We start from the raw sequence: 21,909 nt of genomic DNA on the forward strand, positions 1-21,909 counted from the left end.
ATAGACACTGTAGATAGACAGACAGACAGACAGGTCGATACTGTATATAAACAGAGAGACAGAGACAGGTAGGTAGGTAGATACTGTAAATAGACAGACAGATACAGTAGACAGACAAGCAAGAAAGATAGACAGACAGACAGACAGACAGACAGACAGGTAGATAGATACTGTAGTGTAGATAGATAGACAGACAAATAGATAGACAGACAGACAGACAGACAGACAGACAGGTAGATACTGTAGATAGATAAACTGACAGACAGATAGACACACAGACAGGTAGATACTGTAGACAGACAGACAGACAGACACAGATACTGTAGATAGATAGATAGACACACAGATAGACAGGTAGATACTGTAGATAGATAGATAGATAGATAGATAGATAGATAGATAGATAGATAGATAGATAGATAGATAGATAGATAGATAGATAGATAGATAGATAGATAGATAGATAGATAGATAGATAGATAGATAGATAGATAGATACTGTAGATAGACAGACAGATAGATAGACAGGTAGACAGACATGTAGATACTGTAGACAGACATACAGACAGACAGACAGACAGACAGACAGATAGATAGATAGATAGATAGATAGATAGATAGATAGATAGATAGATAGATAGATAGATAGATAGATAGATAGATAGATAGATAGATAGATAGATAGATAGATAGATAGATAGATAGACAGACCAAATTTAGAGCAAGAACACACTGAATCTTTAAAGATCCTTCAGTGTCAGTGCCCATACAAGGACACTGAACTCACTGCATGATTACTAAGTAGTTGACCAGAAAATTGTCATGTTCAAATTGTGTCCAGATGCCCTTGCATTATGGTGAACCAGATGAAATGGCTCTGCTTTGAGAATGTGCTGGGATGTACTTGTGAGAAAAAACGAATAGTAGGGGCTGTTTCCTCATGCACTTATACTCTCTGCAATATTGAGAATTTAACCTGTCTGTTAAAAGACATTTTCTAAGTTTCCACAATCTGTCACATATGTATCTGACAGTTTGTGTTCACATTTAGTCAGTATTTCTTCCAAACTGATTTCTTTCCTGTATATATTCAGCAGGGTATGTATAATTGTGCAATACATTGCACAACAATATTAGATCATTTTGAACAGGCAGTCTATCACACTCATTTCCAGATATATTTTTCATTCCTAAAATCAATTGGCAATTACATTCAGTTCATTCGGCTGCTTGGACACTCTCCGATTCACGTGTAATGAACCTCTGTGGGGCCATCAGAGCCTCAGATGTGGTTGATAGTGGAAGGACATCTTTTAGTTTGACTAAAATCACAGCTCCACAACCTGGGCCAGGAAATTCTCTATTAGCTTTTTAAAGCTTTCTGTGGGCCTGTGGAAAACGTACTATAATCTAATCTGCCCGTGTGGTTTTGTAAATGTAATTAAAGCAGCCGCTGCTTGAGGTCTGCGATCTTGATTCTGGAGGTCCAAAGCTCATCTGCTCAGCTAACCGCAGGCCTAGTTGCTACAGACAGCAAAACAGCAAACAAATGAAGTAGTAATTATGACTGGCATGACCTTTAATTTACAGATTAATGAAAAGCTATTAAAAGAGGTATTTTGAAACCAATGTAAAAGCCTCTACACATAAATATATGGCTGGCAAAAAATACAAACACACTCTGAGCTGCCAGTTTGACAGAAAGTCAACGCTCACATCCCTGTGCTCGGGCAGTCTTTGCGTCAGGAGCAGAATTAGATATCATTCAGTACACTCTATCAGTCCTTTGCAGTAGTTGTGCCGAGCCAAATACTCCCCTGACAGCCAACTCACATGTGTTTTGTGGACAGAGGACAATTCTCCTTTTGTCCTTGTGCATGGACTGCCTTGTTCTGGCTCTTGTTTTTTGTGTCTTCTTTCTGGTTTAGCCTAGAAAAAATTCTTCTTTAGAGACATTTGGTGATAAAAATGCAAGTTTGCTTTATTTGCAGACTTTGATTAGGTGGGACAATTTGTTGTTTGTTTATCAAATGAAGAGCCCTTCCTACTCACTCCAACTCACTCAACACAGATTGTGATGAAAGGAGAGAATAATCAAAGAGTTAGTGGTGGAGGCGGTAAAGATTGACGAGGGGGAGGCTAGTTTTTTTTACCTCTTGCTGATAAAGTTTTCTCAAACATATCAACCAGATTCATTAGGAATTTAGTCACCTGTCAAGAAGATACAAATTGCTAGAGGAGTGTTTTGAAAGGAGCGTTTTTCCTACATTCTGTCACCTCATGGAGTTTAAGTTACTTTCCACTGTTGCCTCTGGCTTACTTAGTTGGGGAGACTTAATATTCAATATTCAGATGTGTGAACTGATTTTAGGCTAATAGATCCACCGTTGTGTTAGGTTTTGCCCAATATGATGTTAAGTGGTAGATCAGTGGGCTTGCTGCAGTTGAATATCTAAGTAAGAGAGACGTCCTCTGTCCCAGATGAAACATGTGGAGGACGCAGATAATTTAATAATTACAATATAACCATTTGGTGAACCTATGAACCTAACTCTAACAACTATCACTTCATGTTACACATATCCTTACTAGTACAATTTTGGCTGTAGTATTTGTGTCTCCTTCAAAAAATTGCTCTTGAGACATTTTGTTTATTGTCCCCCCCAACTGTTAGATGAATTTATACCCATGCCAAAACATTGCAGGTCTGAGAATCATAAAGTCAATGAACCATCACTGCTGTGTAACCCCAGGTTGTTCCAGAGGAATTGTCCCTGTAATAAGTGTACGGTAAGTCATTTCGGATAAACGGATGTCTGCTAAAATGACTACTTACTTGTATCCAAGGCATTCATTAAAAGGAGGGATGGGAAATCAGACATAACCGTTAGCAGCGTTAACCTACTTTGTGTTTTGGCTACAAAAGAAACCTAGTTTAAAACAAACAGACAGTTTTAGATTGTTGATTGATTGATCCCTTAAAGGGATAGTTCACCCAAAAATGAAAATTCTGTCATTTACTCAAGTATCAAGTACATCACCCTCAAGTTGTTTCAAACCTGAAGGAATTTCTTCTGCTGAACACAAAAGAAGTTATTTTGAATAATATGGGTAACTTCCATAGTATTTTCCCCCTGCTATGGAAGTCAATAGCCACATTCACATGTATGCTTTTTTGTCATTCCGATTAAAATCATTCCGATTGAAAGATTCGGTGGACTGTTTACATATTTTGATGAACTGGACGTTATCTAATCCGATATGGTATTTACATGCGCCAGTGTTGTGCCGAATTCCTACCCCCGCCAAATTATTACCCCCCTAGTATTGGTAGGTTTAGGATTAGGTGTGGGGGAGGGGTCAGGATTAGGGGTGGGGTTAGGATTAGGCAATCAGGTAGCAACTTCAACGAGGGGTAATTCTTTGGCAGGGAGTCGAAATTCGCCACAGCCTCGAAATTAGCTAACCTCTGGCTGTTTCTCAATTCCAAGAACGCAGAGAACGGACTTGCGTTCTCGTGGAGTCCGGTCTTGCCAGGTGACCTTGAAAGAACGAACTCGGAAGTATGTGAGGACACAGAACGCATCATTTGAGAATTAAGATGTGCTGCGATCTTGTTGCTCAACTCAGCATATTATAAGTGGCTAATGCACAATAAATACAACATGACAACACAATGTCATAACCTATTAAAAATGTCTTTCATATTATTATAGACATTGTTTTCATATAGTTTTATATCTTTTTATTTCACCTCGTGTATTTATAACAATGGCTGTTATGCTTTGTCAATGTTAAGATTATTTTTTATATGCCAATAAAAATACTGCAGGCTTTCTTCAGGTTCAAAATTAAGCAAAACAAACGGTTTACTTTCACGAGCCGTCACGTATTTGCGAGATTTTTAACGGTTCGATTGCCTCAAGTTTGCATTAGATGCATCCTCGATATCAAGAACACATCCGGGTACTTTCATGCGTCCTCCGTTCTTGCGTTCTTGAGTATTGGAACGAACTTCGACGGTTGATGATGACGTAGAGCAAGAACACAAGGACGCAAGATCGCTGAAGAACGCATATTGAGAAACAGCCTCTGTGAACACTTTGAATGTCAATAGGAAGTTACTCCACCCAGGATCGCTTAGAGCACCTTTAATCAAGCAACAGCGTGCATTTGTAGCATATTACTGCTGTAAGGTATGAGGAAAAGACGGGTGCAGGAAGCTGACCTTTTACTAGAATTTTTATTTTGTTCGGTTTATAGAAAGGTTTATCCCACCTCTCTCAATCCGATTATAATTTCATTCAGTTTTGGGCATTTCTATTCAGATTGAGGTGGAGCATTTTCATTCAGATTGGACTTTTAAACCGATTTCAACGCTCCATGTAAACGCACCTTATTGGGGCCCATCAACTGTTTGGTTACCCATATTCTAGTTGATGCATTCTGACTAATTTGTAATAATGTTTTGGTAACTGAAACGTTGTTTGAAACCCCCCGTGGTTATCATTTCCACTTTGCACGTTGATTCAGTGAGTGCACCTAAAAATATCGTATATCCAGAGCAGGATCAAAGCCGGGGTCAGCTCCTCCGTGAATCCCGCCCTACCGTTTAGCCTAAATAAACCGAAAGGAGGGGCTTGTCCGCGACAGAGACGCGAAGGGTCCCGTGGTGAGCGCTGCAGAGCCGTGTAGTGTGTGTGTCAGGTTTCATTCCGAGAGAGACTCAAGCTCGCAGCAGTCAGAGAAACCCGTCAAATGGCACGACCGAAGCACACGGACTCCCACTAGAGCCGGACCTCACTCAACCAATATCTCCATGCACTTGAATGAGCAGCATGCCTCTGTTGAGGTCGCTTTGAAGATTCATATTTTCACTTGAAAAGCGGTTTAACTGCCTGAAAGGAAAACTTTTTAAACAGTTTATCTGAACAAGACCCTGCTCTGCCTGATAAAGTGGTGGATAAACATTACATTGCCTATATATAAGCTACTTTTCACAGACATGGAGGACATGAAATTGCGAGTATCACCTCAGTCCAGTCGGGAGAGGACCTGTGTTCAGCATCCCTGCCAAAAGCGCATTTTGACGAACTGGAAGGACGTGTGTGCTATCTGCGTGTGTTTGATCTCGTTTGGAGTTTGTGTGTTGCTCTACCTGAGGACGTCGGATCTGCAGTCCAGGGTGCTCAGTTTGGAAAAGGACAGAGATCCCCGTATCTCCAGTTGGATCTCTTTGGAACAGGTGGAGCCAGTCCTGTGGAGTCGACTGGATCAGATATTAGAGGAGGTGAGCAGTGACTTTTATTCTTAAGATATTTGTGATAATATCTAGTCTACTTTATACAAGCTATTTGCATGAGTCATGAGTGAGGACAGAGCGAAAGAGAAGATATTCGTGTTGTCCCACCTTGTTGACATGTCTTAACGAAAGGTAGAAGTGCTTTGCTCAGAAAGTTTAAAGTGTTTGAGGTTGAAGATGAGGAATGTATTTCTGGAATTATGTTCAGGTGTATTAAAATATGAATTTAAAGAAACTGACGAGCTAAGCTCTAAATCTCCTCGTCCCCGTGTTAGTTTGTTTACTGGTCCTCGTTTGTTTACTCACTTTCACTGTGCACATTTGAGCTCTGGGGACTGAACAAACGCGCATGCACATAGATCAAAATAATTAGTTGTTTCCTTTGCCCAGTTTTTTTTTTTAACTTATTATTTTTGTTGTTGTTGTTTATTTATCAATTATTATTTGGCATTATTTCATTCATTTAGTAAATTGTCTTTTTAATGTATTTGTTGTCTGTGTGCTTTTTTGCCAGGTCACTTTTTTCTCGTTTTATCTCACTTAGTCCTTTTTACTTGGTTAAATATAGTTGAGATAAAAAAAACTGACTTCTATTTCTGTTTTAACTCTCTACTGACTTTAAAAACAAACTACTTGATAACATTAATTAGCTTAACCTATTGTTTGATATTAATATTTCAACCAATAAATGTCATTCACTAGAGTAGGAAATGATTAAATCATGATTATTAAATTACATTTGTTAGATGCTGTAGCTTTCCAGATGCCAGATCTCTTTTACATGGCTCAAATTCTCCACATCCTATTTAGCATTGCTCTAGAACAAGTGTCTATTAATAACACAATCGTATTGCCAAAATTTCCTTCTGCCATTTTGACACATCCATTAGTGTAGCTGTCTTAATAAAAGTACACATAATTGATTTGATCCGATAGATGCACCCGTATAACTCACATCTGACCCACTGGATTTTTAAAAGAAATCTGTTGTTATAATTAGCAAATCTGCTACTGTAAGCTATGACTGTTGCTGTTCAGTAAAACTATTGTTTGCAGCATGCAAAACCTGCTAAACACATTGTGTCACCATACGACCACCTGTTTTACATCAACAATCAGCAGTTAGGACTCTCACCAGTTTCAGCACTGGCTGAGCTCACGTCATCTGTGTAGAATAGGATTGAGCTTGAAGTGGTAAGGTGGAGAAAAGTGAGATATATATATTTTTTCAGTGCATTGCCTGCGGCCGTGGTCCCTTCACACTGGCCTCTGGTGGATCATCACCTAGCTGCATGTAAAATATTTGCAGTGTTAAAAGTATCTTGGGTAGAATTTTGCTCAGGGAAAGGCTACCATCTCACTATCTGCAGTTCATAAAATAATAGAGTCTGCAGAGGATGATGCAGGTGGATATTTAGTGTGTTAACGAGACTAAGCAGACTGGTGTAGAGACAGAAAAGTGTGAGTCAGTTTGAGGTTGAGTGTGATTACAGGGTCTGAATAATGTTGAGTCATTTACAGGTGAATCTCACTGAAATCTGACAAGAGCATGTCAAGGAAAGAAATGTGAATTTGTTTAGCTTATTAGAAAATTAGATTTTCTTTTTGCATGCATTATAACATGACAATTAAGCATATTTTGCCACCCCCTTTTAATTTGGATAATGCAAAAAAAAGAATAAGAATCTAATGAGAATTATCCTTCAGAATAATTTAATTTGCAAAAATAAAATTATATATTATAGCAAAAAGCTATAATAAACTCCAGTGTTATCTCAAGGGTGTTCTGTTATCAAGGGCAAATGTTTCTCATAGAAATATTGACTACTGACATTTCAGCATCACCATAAAATCGCTTGTACGTCTCCATTAAAGCTGAGAAACATATACATTGGAAGTGCCTGTTGAAGTTTAGAAAGGTGGCGATATCACAATTTATAACAGAATGTGCCGGAATGTCCTTTAGGGGTGTAATCAAGATCTGGTGAGGGGGAAAGTAGAAAAACGAGAGAGAGAGAGAATGAGAGAAATGGAGAGAGAGATGGAGTTAGGCCTCCGGGCACAAAGTCTGGGGGTCTTAGCAGTAATCGGACATTGGAATTGTAAAACGTTTTGTCATCCTTTCAAAATAGATTGTTAAAACCAGATCAAATACTGGGCATCGAGTTACCATTAAAGCTGGGAGGCAGAGAATGTCACCTCCCTCCTGTCCTAACCCATCCCTGCAAGCACTGGGGCATCAGCTGTCACATGTCATTACTGCAACCTTACCATTTACATCATGTCATGATCTTAAAGTCAGCAGGAAATGTGTTCACAAACCATTTTACTTCAATAATGTGATGCGTTTTCAAATGAAATGGTATTTAATGAAAAATAATGTATGACAGGACACAATTTTAACAATCAGGAAATGATTTGATTGTGAAAGTGAGCGTTGCATTCCAAAAAGTTGTTGAATGGCACTTGATGTCACTATTTGTGACATCAAAGTCATTTCAGAGGTGAACAAGTTACTTTTTGATGAAAGATTACAAAATTTTTTTTTTTTTTCTCTCTCTCTTTGGAATAACATGCACAGATGAATGGTGTTCACAATAAGTACAGAGAGATGGGTATTAAGGTAAATGGGGCCTTTGTTGATTTCATGTTGACTTAAAGAACAGCTATATTTGAGCATAAAGGAACACACCCTAGCAGAATGAAATACATCAGTAACTCCATGTGCTTCAAAATGAAAGCTAAGTCTTTAGATCTTGTTCACTGTGCTTCCCGTCAATGCAACTCTTCATGCTAACTTTTCATCACTGGTTATTGTTTTCTCAATGTCACGCTGCATTGCTGTTTATGAGAGCACTTAGCTTTAAGTGAAACAGGGTCTTGCAAGCACTTTCCCATGGTTTTATGTAAAAACATTAAAGAAAACTTTTATTTGAACATAACCTGGGAATGTGGCACTGGAAAATCATGAGTTAAAGCTCTGGGAAACTCTGTTCCTGGACATTGCTCCTGTGGAAAAGCCGTTTACGCACAGCACAGGTTCCTTCCAAATTGTAGTGCATTTTCCACAGCTTTTGTGCTTGTAGAACAAATGTCTGTTGGTTAACCCAGCTGTCACATGTATGGTATATTTTCATCTTAACATTCTTCAGGTTTTCCTTTTTCTACTTAACCTTCGTGAGTTCTCTTTCTGTTTTACAATATCTACCGAGTTCAGTAGTGTGGAAAAACTTCTACAATAGCTTGTAGTGTCTGAGAGTGGTCTGAGTAAAGACTTCTCCAGCTGGGAAGAGGGTTTGCCAGTAACAACCAAATAAAGCCCTGGAACGATCGGTGGATAATATAAACTGGGGCAAGAAAAATGTCCAATAGTGGCCCCAGAATTATTTAGCCTGAGTGTTTCAATGTTAGAAGGGGCAGGCGTGACCTATAGTACCACATTGTAGACGCTTGACAGACTTTACAATTCAGTCATAAATGTAGCCGGTCAATTATTGTTCTACCAGTGACATGGCATAACATACAGTTGGTATGTCTATTATAGCTGGTGTTTTGTAAGTTTGGGATAAAATGCAATAGTAGCTCTGTTTAATATCACTCACTGTTCTCTAAATTCTGTTAATCTATAGTTCATCGATCACTTTGATACGTTCACTACAATACCCTGGGGTGTCTGTCTGAAATGGATGAACTGTTTGGTTCCAAAGACTGACTTATGCACACATACATTGTTAATCAAATAGCTAACAACACTGGAGCACCTGTCAATGTGATGCTTCTAATAGAGCGAACGGCTCCAAAAGCTATGCAGAGACAACAGACATTGTGCCTCTGATGATGGTTGCTAAATATATATTAAGTGTTTAAGGTTAATTCATAAATATATTTTCAGTTTTCTTTTGAATTTGAATGTTTTAATTGTTTTATATTTTTGTATATATTTTTATAATTATATTTAGTTTTCAATAACATTTTATTTTATGTGCTTAAATATTTTAAGTCTAATGATGTAATTGAATAATTTTTTCAGCAAGGACGAATGTGAAATGTGAAAATGCGAAAAAATCCTGGGAAAAAATGTATCACGGTTTCCACAAAAACATTGATAATGAAAAGAAATGTTTGTTTAGCTGCAAATCAGCATATTAGAATGATTTCTGAAGGATTATGTGACACTGAAGACTGGAGTAATGATGCTGAAAATTCAGCTTTACATCACAGGAATAAATTTGATTTAAAAAAAAAAAGCTACACTGTACTATTTTACTGTATTTCTGAATTATACCTATACTATCTGAATTATACTTTTGAATTATACCTTATATACAAAGTGGTTTGTTTCTGCACAGCTGACTTTAAATGTCCTGTTTATTTATTTCCAGAAATTAGCTGCACGTCTACCGAAGATCCGGACGGCTCGGGATGCTCCTCACAGCTGCCTCTGTCCACCAGGTATGCCTGTTTACCCCATTCATCCACAGCCCACCCCTCCTTGATCACAACACACTTGTGACATTGTGCTCCGCTTGTTACTTCTTAGATGCATTTAAATGTATGTTGCGGTTAAGCCTTTTGAGCTTCCATTTTGCAAAAAATGCCTGTATGAAGAGATTATATTGTTGCCCCGGCAATAGGATAGAGACGTGTACCATGCAAGTACATGAGTGAAAAGATTCTCCTCTCCCCAACCCTTTGCTGTCCACTTGTGCCCTCGGACTGGCATCGCTATGGTGACAGGTGCAGTCATATTTTCGTGCGCTGTTGGCAGTCATTGGTTTCACTCAATGTTTGAGTGGTTCGTGATGCAAGCCGGAGTGTTGGGATGGCGTCATCTGGACGTTCCTGAGTGCAGGGACGGTCAGCAAGGTTCGCAGAGTACAACTAACAAGTCACATCTGTGTGTTTAACAGGACTAGCCTTGTTCAATATTCATGACATTAGATGAGATATTTTTCCAGGATTCTTTGATGAATAGAAAGTTCAAAAGAACAGCATTTATTTGAAATAGAAATCTTTTGTAACATTATAAATGTCTTTACTGTCACCTTTGATCAATTTAATGCATGAATAAAAGCATTATTATTATGTAACTCTTACTGACCTCATCACGTGACACTAAAGACTGAAGTAATGGCTGCTGAAAATTCAGTTTTGCCAGGAATGAATTACATTTGAAATATATTAAAACAGAAAAGTTCCTATTACTGTAATGATATTACTGTTTTTACTGTATTTTGGCACAGATAAAAGCAGGTGAGCAGCATAAGAGACTTCTTTCAAAAACTTAAAATATCTTAATTATTATTTTAAAATGTATATGAGCACGAATTAAAATGACCTACTAGTCCGTCACACTTTTTATAATAACAATGTGGTTTCTTAGCAGCTACATTTTTACTTGCTTCCCTAACATAACCTCCAGATGTCAGTCATTAGACAACCTCTTGTGTTATAGCCTGCGCTTGTGTATGTGTGTGTGTGTGTGTGTGTGTGTGTGTGTGTGTGTGTGTGTGTGTGTGTGTGTGTGTGTGTGTGTGTGTGTGTGTGTGTGTGTGTGTGTGTGTGTGTGTGTGTGTGTGTGTGTGTGAATTTACACATCTCTCAGAACCAGGCCAGGTGGTACAGACATCTCAGTGTTAATTAGGCTAGTCAGTACTAGTCATTGTTGTGTTAACTGAGTGGGAAGTGACTTCAGACAGCGTAGTGAAACCAGTTTAAGATGGCCATGTCATGGATAGGCACTTTTGAGCCAGGTGTGGAGACCGTTTAACAGCAGGCATCCCAGATGATGGTCGTGTTTGTTGTTGTTTGGTCTTTATTACTGAGCCGTGGGAGAGTGTCTGATCTCGCAATACAGACTGCGCTTTTACTTTATTTCAACCGTTTGATGAAAACCAGGCAAAAGATCAGCGTAGAATGTGTACTTGTTCAGCTGAAATGACTGTAGATACAGTGCAATGAAAGTACCGTTTGTATATTGTGTATAAATGTGTATAAATACTATCTGTATGTGAGGAAGTGTTCACATATATGTCGTTCTCCATGTCGCCAGCTGCTGCTTGTCAATCATTTCAGCACGCAGTGTTCAGATGGCTTCCATTCCATTGTTTATTTTGAGTGCTCAGCAGTGGGCAATAGTCTGTGACTCCTTCATCAAGCGCATGTATATGTATAGCATTGATTTAGAGAGAAGAGGAGTAATAACTTTTCTACTTGCAAAGGTATTATTGTTTCAACCCATCAACAAAAATAGTTCTTTATTGTACAGTTAGCACCTCCTCTTCCAAGTTTATAAAGAATGCTATGTGTTTGTCATGTGCAGTTGAGCCCAAGGACAGTGTGTTATTATTCTTGACTCAGTGTGTTTAAGTGAAGATGATGTGTGGTGTGACTGTCTGTAAGACAACCTGGTGGCTTCATACATAATTTTAATTCTCTCTCATGAACTGTTCCTCTCGCAGCACTGCTACAATCTCAAAACACCTCGCATATGGGCCTGGGGAATGTTTCAACACATCCAAATGAGTTTATTTTTTCTGATTTTGCAAATACCAAGGGGCTGCAGAGGTTAAATTCACTCAGCTCGTGTTTAAAAACCCATTTGGCCCATTCGCATTCACTCGGAAATTCTCCAAGATTTGTTTTTATGAACAAAGTCAGAGTCAGTTCATACATTCAACTGTTCACCCCCCAGCACTGCACATTTCAGCACTGAAGCAGTAACAGTGCCCACATTCTTACTGTGAAGAAAACTAATCAACTTCTCAGAGTCATCTTTACATTGCAGGGATGATAAACAAGCCTGTGTGGATTAGAGTGCTGCACAATATAGGAAATTATGATATGTTTTTTTTTTTTTTTTATGATATACAATGTTCTGTCATGAAACTCTGATAGGTTCTTAACTCAGTCTGCTTGCAATCACCTCATTCTCTATAGGGCACAGCTGATTGGTTCCTGTTGTATCAGTAGCCTATGAGCTCGCTGCTCAACCTTCAAATACTTGGTCAGCATTTGCTGTAGCAGTTGCAGCGTGCTTTCAGAAACCCTCCACCCTCCCCAGCTCCACCTGTACAGATCTGCTACAAGTAATTCATGTATGCTATATTGTACAGCAGCTGCATGTCTTACTTCCTCACAGCAGCGTGTTGTAATGGCAGTAGCAAGTCCTGTACTTGATCTGCAGCAGCAATAACCAACAGCAGCATCAGCGTAGCTGATCTATTCTCCCAATACCAAACATATCAACACTGTCATATCCTTTACCATGCCAAACACTCCGAGAGTTGTCATGACAGAAATATATTGCAATATGAAAAAATACAGGACTTTTCACCAGATGATTTGAATAGTTATATTTGGAAAGATTTAATAATTCTAGGATGGTCAGAGTGATTGTGCAGTGCATATGCATAGAAAATAAAAAGATTTTTAAAAATGGCATTAACTTTTTTTTTTTAGTGTGAACCATCCTTTGATTTGGAAAAACTTGAAAAAATGGGGCCTTCACGCCTGGGTTTAAGACCAACTCAAACTTCTTTCATAAAGTGGACAGAGTTTTTAAAAGAATCTTTCCACTTAGGTCATATTTGCACAGTTTTTAACCCATTTAATATCACTAAACTTTATTATGATGTTATTGTGATTTATTAAATAAAATATTAAACATAATATATTGTAATAATACTATTGTATTGTAAAATAAAAATGTAAGTATTTAATAGTTTATTGTATAACTGTAAAGTTACAATACTAATATTTAAATTTTACTTTCTTCATTTTCAAATGTTAAACAATCTAGCTTTTGTTTTGGCAGTTTCAGAGTGTGATAAATGTTTCAGGGTCAAGTGCGGCACTCTTCATTTACACACTTGCAGCTTGTGATGCAGTGTTTCAGCAGCTCAGTTCAAAGTAAATGTGCCAAGTTGCACTGAAACTCTGAAACAAACACTGGATCATGAGCTGCGCACATGCAGATTGAACACAGTGTCACATTTCACTCTGAAATCCACCACGCATATAGTTATGTAAGCAAATCACAGCTTTTGAGATTTGAAAATTCATATTGCAGTATCGATTTTATTTATTGTGTAGGCTTAGTTATTAGAAAATTTGGCATTGTTTTAAAGGTGCTCTAGAACTTCTTTTTAAAAGATGTAATACAAGTCTAAGGTGTCCCCTGAATGTGTCTGTGAAGTTTCAGCTCAAAATACCCCATAGATTTTTTTTAATTCATTTTTTTAACTGCCTATTTTGGGACATCATTTACTATGCACCGATATATAGGTTGCGGACCCTTTGAATCTCCCGCTCCCTCGCCCCGGAGCTCACGCTTGCCTTGAACAGCATAAAAACAGTTCACACAGCTAATATAACCCTCAAAATGGATCTTTACAAGATGTTCGTCATGCATGTTGCATGCATACATCGGATGTATCACATTTGATTCTGAATGAGTTTGAGGCAATGCTGGCAATGTTTATGCAGACTGCAAGTGTTTAAAAATGAAAATAGCGACGGCTCTTGTCTCTGTGAATACAGTAATAAACGATGGTAACTTTAACCACATTTAACAGTACATTAGCAACATGCTAACGAAACATTTAAAAAGACAATTCACAAATATCACTAAAAATATCATGTTATCATGGATCATGTCAGTTATTATTGCTCCATCTGCCATTTTTCGCTGTTTTCCTTGCTTGCTTACCTAGTCTGACGATTCAGCTGTGCACATCCAGACGTTCTGCCCTTGTGTAATGCCTCGATCATGGGCTGGCATATGCAAATATTGGGGTGTACACCCCTGTTACGTAACAGTTGGTGTTATGTTGAGATTCGCCTGTTCTTCAGAGGTCTTTTAAACAAATGAGATTTATATAAGAAAGAGGAAACAATGGAGTTTGAAACTTTTCCATGTTCTGAACTCTTGATATTCGACTATGCCAATATAAATTCAATATTTAATTCTAGGGCACCTTTAACTATACTTCACCAAAGCATGCCCATATTCATACTCATGTGAAACATTGTTGTTCTGATGTTATATTTTTCATTAATTTTAAAGCTTGATATTTTTAACTGTAATGGAAAGCATAGACAGATGACAACATGGCAGATTGCGTGACATACCCTCATTCTTAAAAACATGAAGACGTCCATGCGAGGTAAAAGCAAATATGATCCTGATAACATTAAATACAGTTTCACTTGAAGTGAGGATAAACGTGATTTGTACCGACCACAACCGGTTTTGTGTGGTGATTTATTAGCTGCCAAGAGCATGAAACCATTGAAAAAGACATTTAGAAACCAAACACTCAAACAAACCAGCTGAAATTACCATAATACTTTAATAAATATTTAAATACATTTCTGTGTTTGATTTTGTTTACTTTTGTACAATAAACAGTTTTTTTTTTTTTTTTGGTTGGTTGGTTGTTGGGTCGCTGCTTTGTAAAACCAGTTAAGAACCACTGATTTTTAAGTGTTTTAGGTTTATTTTCAGTGTGCATGTTGCTTAGCTGTGCCCCTTTAAACAGATGTGTATATATAAACATCATTATTAAAAAATGACATCTGTGGCTTATCATAGATGGCTGGATGTGTGACAGTTCTGTTAACAGTGACTGATGCATTGTCGCTATTTAGTCATCAGAGAAAACAAGAACGTAGTATGTATACATAAAGACAGTGATTTATGGCTCTAAAAAATGTTTTTGGAACGGTGTGTTTATCTGCCCTGGTATGGAAGAGTCACAATGACGTGAAAACCAAATGCACGCTGCTCAAGGTGTGAATGAACTGTGTAGACAATTGTGGCATGCTGATGGATATGATGCTCTTTGTTCTAGCAGAGATTTGTAAAAATGATCCTAGATGCTATTGCTGCCAACAGCTTTGTCAGTGTACAGGAAAACTCCCATGACAGTTAGATTGAATCCAGGCCCAAGCGTCCAGAACGCTCTTGAATCCACACATTGTTTCCCGAGAAGCTGAATGGCACTTTCTTGGATGTAGTAGTAGGAAACAGAGAAATAGAGAGAGACTGCTGCCACCCTCTTGGCTTCTATGCATCACACACTCACATTGCTCTTATTTCTGAAAAAACCAAAGACCCAATTCCCAAAAGGATTTAGTGTCTTTGTGACTAGATTCCGATCCGCAGGCCAGCATTGGTGGCCAGCATTAGTTGTGTCACCAGGGGTCGTAAGGGATTGGGTAAGAGTGCTATCTTTAAATGTGTGCATCACTGACACTAGTTTGACTGCTTCTCTCTTGGTCTTCAGTTGGATTGTTGTGGCTGCCATGAAGAGGGGGATGAGGGGTTTCATTGCATGCCCATCTGAGGGGATTAATCACGAGTACAACAGGAAGGGTGAGAGGCTTCTAAAGCCCCAAGCTTCACTGCAGGAAGTGACATTTGACAGTATACCTGGATGCAGTCCGAAGAGAAGCCATATCTAGTGTGTGTAACTGGAGCTTGACTCCGGGAACTTTATGTATGACATATTTGCCATATTTAACATCCTCATCATCCCTAAAAGTACAACACAGTAACACAGCCAAGTGGAAAAGTGTTCAGAGGTTAATTGAGTTCTCAGTTACACTTTAATTAAGTACTCATATGTCTTCCGAATATGACTTAATAGAAATAAAAATACACATATTAGGCACTTGTCGACAAACAGATGTATAGCATAGCTCTGGGTGAATGTGATGAGAAATATTTGAGACTTTTGATTGTAGATTTGGTGTTATCTGAGCACAGTTATACTGAGAAGTTATTGTGATCTCTTCTTCAGCAAAAGTCTCTATTTGCTTCACATTTGATCTAATTTCTGTCAAGGAGAAGATATTAAAGAGATATAATTTGTGGGAGAGACTGTTCACAACTCAAAAACAAACCTAAATAGATTGGTCAAATATTGTCATGTTTATTTTAACTAAGTGCAAGAATTGTCGTGATACCAAAATTTCTGTCAGTAACAATACTAGTAAAATTTCACAGTTCTCAGTACCATAACGGAAACTATTGGAACTACTATTTCATTAACTATTTGAAAATGTAAATAAATAAATCATATGAGTTATTATAAATGTTAATAATAATAATTCTAAGTAATAGGGCTGGGTATTGACACAATTTTCATGATCCGATTCGATTTCTATTCACATGCTTGCGATTCGATTCCGATTTCAGTTTGAGAAGGAAAAAAAATCTCTCAACTAATGATGTAAACTACACACGGGACGTTACTATAATATTGAAGGTTAAAATTTAACTTATTTATATACAAACACTTAAATTACAATAATCGATATCGGTTTGTAAAAATGAGAATCGATTAAAATTGAGAAATCGATATTTTTACCGAACCCTACTAAGTAAATAATACATTATAATATTGGCATATAGCATTCACAGCCAGGTCTATTTTGACGTCAGACTTTTTTTTGTCCTGTTCATTTCTATGGTTATCATGGTTGATCATTTACAATTTAGGATTCAATCATGCATTTAAATACAGAGGTCACTCCCAAACCTTTGCATTGTGTACTTGGTAGGATAATAGTACATTTATTGTATTTTAAATATTTTATATACAGATAGCAAGCAAATCAAACCCTTTTTAGTCACTGAAGCTGTCAGCGCAAGCTAACTCTTGCAAAAACTATGGAAAATCTGCATTGAGTGGATTCTGACTAACTTTAACACCTCAGATTGGTCACTGTGTTCAACACTCAACAGATTTCTGTGATTGGCTACAATGATCAACACTTCAAAAACACCTGGTAAATAGAAACATTTGACACTCTTTACAGAGCACTCACACAAATACAAATGGAATGTTTGAAAGCAGCCACTCATCTGCAGGTAACGAATGTCCTCAATACCACCGGAATTGCAGAAAGGATGGTATCTTCACATTTTTTTATAATACATTTTCTATTCAGTATCAAATTGTTTCTGAAGTAAAGCTAGTCTGCAGAGCTAGTCTTAGGATTGTTTGTCTTAGCTAAAAGCAAAAATGCTCTGAACAGGTTAAATGTATAGGAGGATTTTGGACCAATGAGATTTCACTGTGGGCGGAGCTACCCAAAGATATAGAAAATGGACAAATTTGGGATGAAGTGACTTGTTGCTTTATTGTGTCACACTTGTTAGAATACAGTGTTATGTTCTGGTATTATGGCTGTTGGATATGGCACACATTGTCAGAGCGTCTCCAGAGCTCCCACAGGGACAGGGTGCACACAGCACATGGCATTCTGGGCACTCAGAGAATGCCCAGTGCATTGCCTGCTGACAGACCAGTGCAGACCCCCAGGACTGGATCAAAGAGCGCTGCGGTGTGTGTTGGTAAGAGAGAGAAATACACAGAAAGATTAGCAGCAACCTTAAAGTAGCTACGTTTTGCGTGCTCAGATTAACCCAGTACATTAAAACCAGTTGATACTATCATTTGAACAGCACAAGAGAAGAAGGAAAGGAAAAACGTTGCAGCATGTCCTTAATGCTCTTGTAAACAAGAGGCTTCTTCTGATCCTCACAGCAGGGTCAGGTGAAAGGGTCGTGCTGCTGGTTATTTAAGGAGTTCCAAGTTCACCTTGACATGTCTGCTGACAGGAAGAGGGGCTTTTGGATCTTGTTTCCTCACCCGTGATTACTTTACACTGCAGCTGCCAGAGAGCAGTCTTACTCGGGAGAGGTGTAGTCTGTGAGTCATGACCGACACAGACGAGAGATCTTCAGATCGACAGAAAGAGTGTAAGGGAAACAGAGAGGATGAGACTATGAGAGAATTGGCTTGAATTCATATAAGTGACTCTGAATTGAGTTATTTGTAGGGATGTCCCGATCACGTTTTTTTGCCCTCGAGTCCGAGTCCGAGTCATTTGATTTTGAGTATCTGCCGATACCGAGTCCCAATCCGATACTTAATAGCCTACATAAAAAAGAATAAAGAAGAGCAAAAAAACAGATCCAGGAACAGTGCTTTTCAGGTTTTTCAGGTATTCGGTTTTCAAATAGTAATCAAATATAAAATATCACTGCATATTATCTTTACTGTATAAAATAAATAAAGATTAATCATTATTGAAGTTACAAAAACTATTCAGTCAAGAGCAGTGAGTAATTTCTTTGTTATTTGTTGTTTGATTTAACATTAAATACAGGCAGCAGGAATAGTTGTTTTCCCTTTAAGACATGCACGATCCAGTACATATAGCCTACTGTTCCACATGCGCTGTCTTTCTCGACTAATATACGTTCACTTAAGACATAACCGACTATGTTTGCTAGGATACTCGCTAGGACGGGCATGTTGACATAATTTTTGTATGAATGTGGCCGCCGAAGCGCAAGGCGTGAAAGAGAACTCAGTATTTGCGCGCTGACTGGAATAAGCGTGTGCGCGCTTCGGATGAGCGCACAGAAATCTTCTCACAGCGCGTGCGAGTTCTCTTTCGCGTCTTGTTCTTTAAGGTTTAAATCAGCAAGGCTTAAACGAGTTAGTTTAAATACAGACAGCAACGTGTGCAACGTGTGTCAACACCCGGGTGATGACGGCGTAAATGACTGGACATTAGAGCAGACGGCACTCGCAGTTAACAGTTTACAAAGAGTGACTGTTTTGTCCACGCTTTCTGATTATCGTTGTTGTAACGTTTTGCGCATCCATCGACTGAAACATACATTATCTGAACTCTGTCTGTATTCCACGTTGCTATTTTAAACAAACCATATTAACCAATAGATGCGTCGTCATTCGAGATGGACCGCAGTGCAAGTGCGGTCCGTAAGTGGAGAACCGTATGGTTCGATTTTTTACAGAGAACCGTTGCACCCCTAATACATATATATCCGAGTCCTGATCGGGAGGTAATGTCCGATTCCGATCGAGTCTGAAACCACATGATCGGGCCCGATTTCCGATCATGTGATCGGATCTGGACATCCCTAGTTATTTGATTTATCGATAAAAAGGAATTCAGAATTATAAATCTATTTTTATATGTGTGTGTGTGTGTGTGTGTGTGTGTGTGTGTATGTATATATATATATATATATATATATATATATATATATATATATAATGATGGTGATTTGTATGTTAACAAATGATGATGAGTTTGTCTGTTTCGGATAATTAAAATTATGGCCCCACTTTATATTAAGTGTCTTTAACTACAATGTACTAATATTTAAATTGATCATTAGATACAATGTACTTGTTGTATTTACTTGTACATTCATTATCAGTTACATTCTAAATGATTCACAACCTCTTTGACAAAGAAAGAGAGAGGAATGCTAATAGTCATGAGAGAGAGTAATGTGTCTGTTTTTCACATACCACATCTTGTGCTGGATATTTATTCCTGATGTTCTCACAGAAGATATTCGCATTGTATATTTGATTCTAATCTGTTTGAATCTTGGTTGTAGAAATATTTGTGGCATGAGGAATCTTCACTTGAAAACAAAGGAAAATGTACTATGAAAATTCAGTGGTAAAATATCTCAGCTAAAATATTCCAGTTTATTCTGGGAATGTTGCTCGAATAAGCAGTTTGAGGAAATGCACGGTCATTCCATTGTGGTTGGCCAAAAGCAAGCACCATTTTTTGTTTCTACAGATGCATGATAGTGAATCTGTGAAGGTTAAATCGGGTGTAATAAAAACCCAACTCCACTAGGTCTGTCAGAAAAATACAGTTGGAATGTCTGTGATTAAAAAATTTACATAAAAGCTTGTCTGGAAATCTTGGGATTATTTGAGGTATAACAATAGCCCTTAATTTAAAATTTCTGAGTGGTATGAAAACCATTTCCTAGAACTGGGTTTACATAACGGCTGAAAATGAAGCGTAGAATTATGCACATAGCTCAATGGGAAAATAAACCAAAAGTGCAAATAATTTACCAAATTGTCATCAGTCACTATCTGCTTGTTTATCTTGATACATAAAGAATCCAAAGATAGACTCTTCAAGACAAACAGACAACAACATACATTGTGATTGTGGTTTACAAACAGTTGTGTCACCGTTGGTTTGCTTGAATGAACTTTAAGTAAGCACAACATGTTGAAATCTTTGCAGACGTCATCTCACCAGTACGCTCTCTCATTTAGCAGCACATTGTCTCTGGGGGGAAAAAACATTAATAATTGTGATTCAGGCATTAATAAGAGTGCAACTGGTGCATCTCTCACAAATATTTTGAATGACAGAAATTCATGCAAGTTTTGATTTTCTTTGGACATGAACCAACAAACACAAACATCTTCCCACCACGTTTTAAATTCAGAGACATTTTAAGTATTTCTGCAGATGGTGATAAAAATTAGCAGTAAACTGAACCGATAAAATCTCCCAGCTGAACATAGGAATGATATCAAATGCTGCACAAACTCATTGTGGTCTACTGCTCTTTTTTTGAAATAGGACTGTTTAGTCACACGCTGGAGGAATAGTTTCATTTTGGAAACCTGAAAAGCCTATCTTCTAAATCTCTCTGCCTCCTAACAGATCATGTGTATTTGCGTCCCCAGATGAATTCCACTTGTTGCACACACTGTACACTCAGCTTTTGGAAGATACACATAACCAAAGAAGTGTAGTCTGAAAAAGCATTTTAGTTGGAAAATTGTTTGTGACTGTTCAGCAGTAGCCAGTGATGAAGCAACATAAGGTCAGGTTTACACTGGTCCATCTAGATGCCTGGTCAACCCAATCAAAATGTACATGAATAATTTGTTTAGATGCTTTCGGAGATGCGTTCAGCACTCACGTACCCGCAAAGAACAGCTTCATCTCGGCCAGTCCTTCGGGAATTTGCTGCTGGCTCTTATGTGGATAGTGTTTAAACATGAGGTATAATTCATTTTGGGTATATCAAACGGGCAGTCTTTGATCCTATTAATCTGTTATTTGTTCCAGAACTAATAGATTTAGCTATATTATGTTTCATAACTTTATATTTACATTGAAATTAAATCCTGCACTAACTAGAGCGCTGCTTTTGTATGTTTAACTGTTTGCTTGTTTGTTTTCTTATTTTACTTCTTATACTGTTATAATGGCAATTGTTGTTAATTATATTACTGTTCAGTAAATATTTTAAATAAATAACATGCTGTATTTTTTGGTATTGAGAAAGAGTCAAGGTGATGATACACGGGGCAACTTTTTGAGCAATGTTGCTGGGCAATGTTGCCGTCAACGGGCAACCTGATGAGACACAGGGCAACTAATTAGGGCAACAGACAGGTGGCAGCAACCAATCAGAGAGGAGCAAATCTATTGCCAACTCAATAAATACTTTATTATAAACACTTGTTAGGCACTTTATTTCAACTTTTCAAATATTTTCTTAATTTTTATTAAAAATAAATGCCTTTCCGATCTGATTTGTGACAGGAAAAGGGAGAAGAGCGAGTTGATTTTGGGATTATGATTATAAAATTGACCTGAAGAATATCAGCTAGATGCAGGTAATGCACTCACTTAGTTGATATCTTTCTTTCTTTCTCTTTTAAACTGTCAATTTGAGATGTGAATCTGTGGCAGAAGAAAGTAGTTCCTCTCAAAAGAGG

General features: G+C 37.8%; 1 protein-coding gene across 3 annotated transcripts in view; it reads left to right on the plus strand.

Moving 5' to 3' along the window:
• Nucleotides 1-4,672: 4,672 nt before the first annotated feature.
• The window catches only part of LOC137020428 (collagen alpha-1(XXIII) chain-like), a 39,738-nt gene continuing 22,501 nt past the window's right edge, over nt 4,673-21,909 (plus strand). The window contains exons 1-3 of one of the 3 annotated variants that reach the window (XM_067385979.1): nt 4,673-5,290; nt 9,685-9,754; nt 15,592-15,629. In XM_067385979.1, the coding sequence (XP_067242080.1) occupies nt 5,006-5,290; nt 9,685-9,754; nt 15,592-15,614 (378 nt within the window). In that variant the 5' untranslated portion in view covers nt 4,673-5,005 and the 3' untranslated portion in view covers nt 15,615-15,629. Of the gene's footprint in view, nt 5,291-9,684; nt 10,225-15,591; nt 15,630-21,909 lie in introns of those variants that run through there. The other 2 variants (XM_067385980.1, XM_067385978.1) reach the window with 2 other exon arrangements.

Source organism: Chanodichthys erythropterus, chromosome 5, assembly GCF_024489055.1.
Source record: "Chanodichthys erythropterus isolate Z2021 chromosome 5, ASM2448905v1, whole genome shotgun sequence".
Classification (NCBI taxonomy): Eukaryota; Metazoa; Chordata; class Actinopteri; order Cypriniformes; family Xenocyprididae; genus Chanodichthys; species Chanodichthys erythropterus.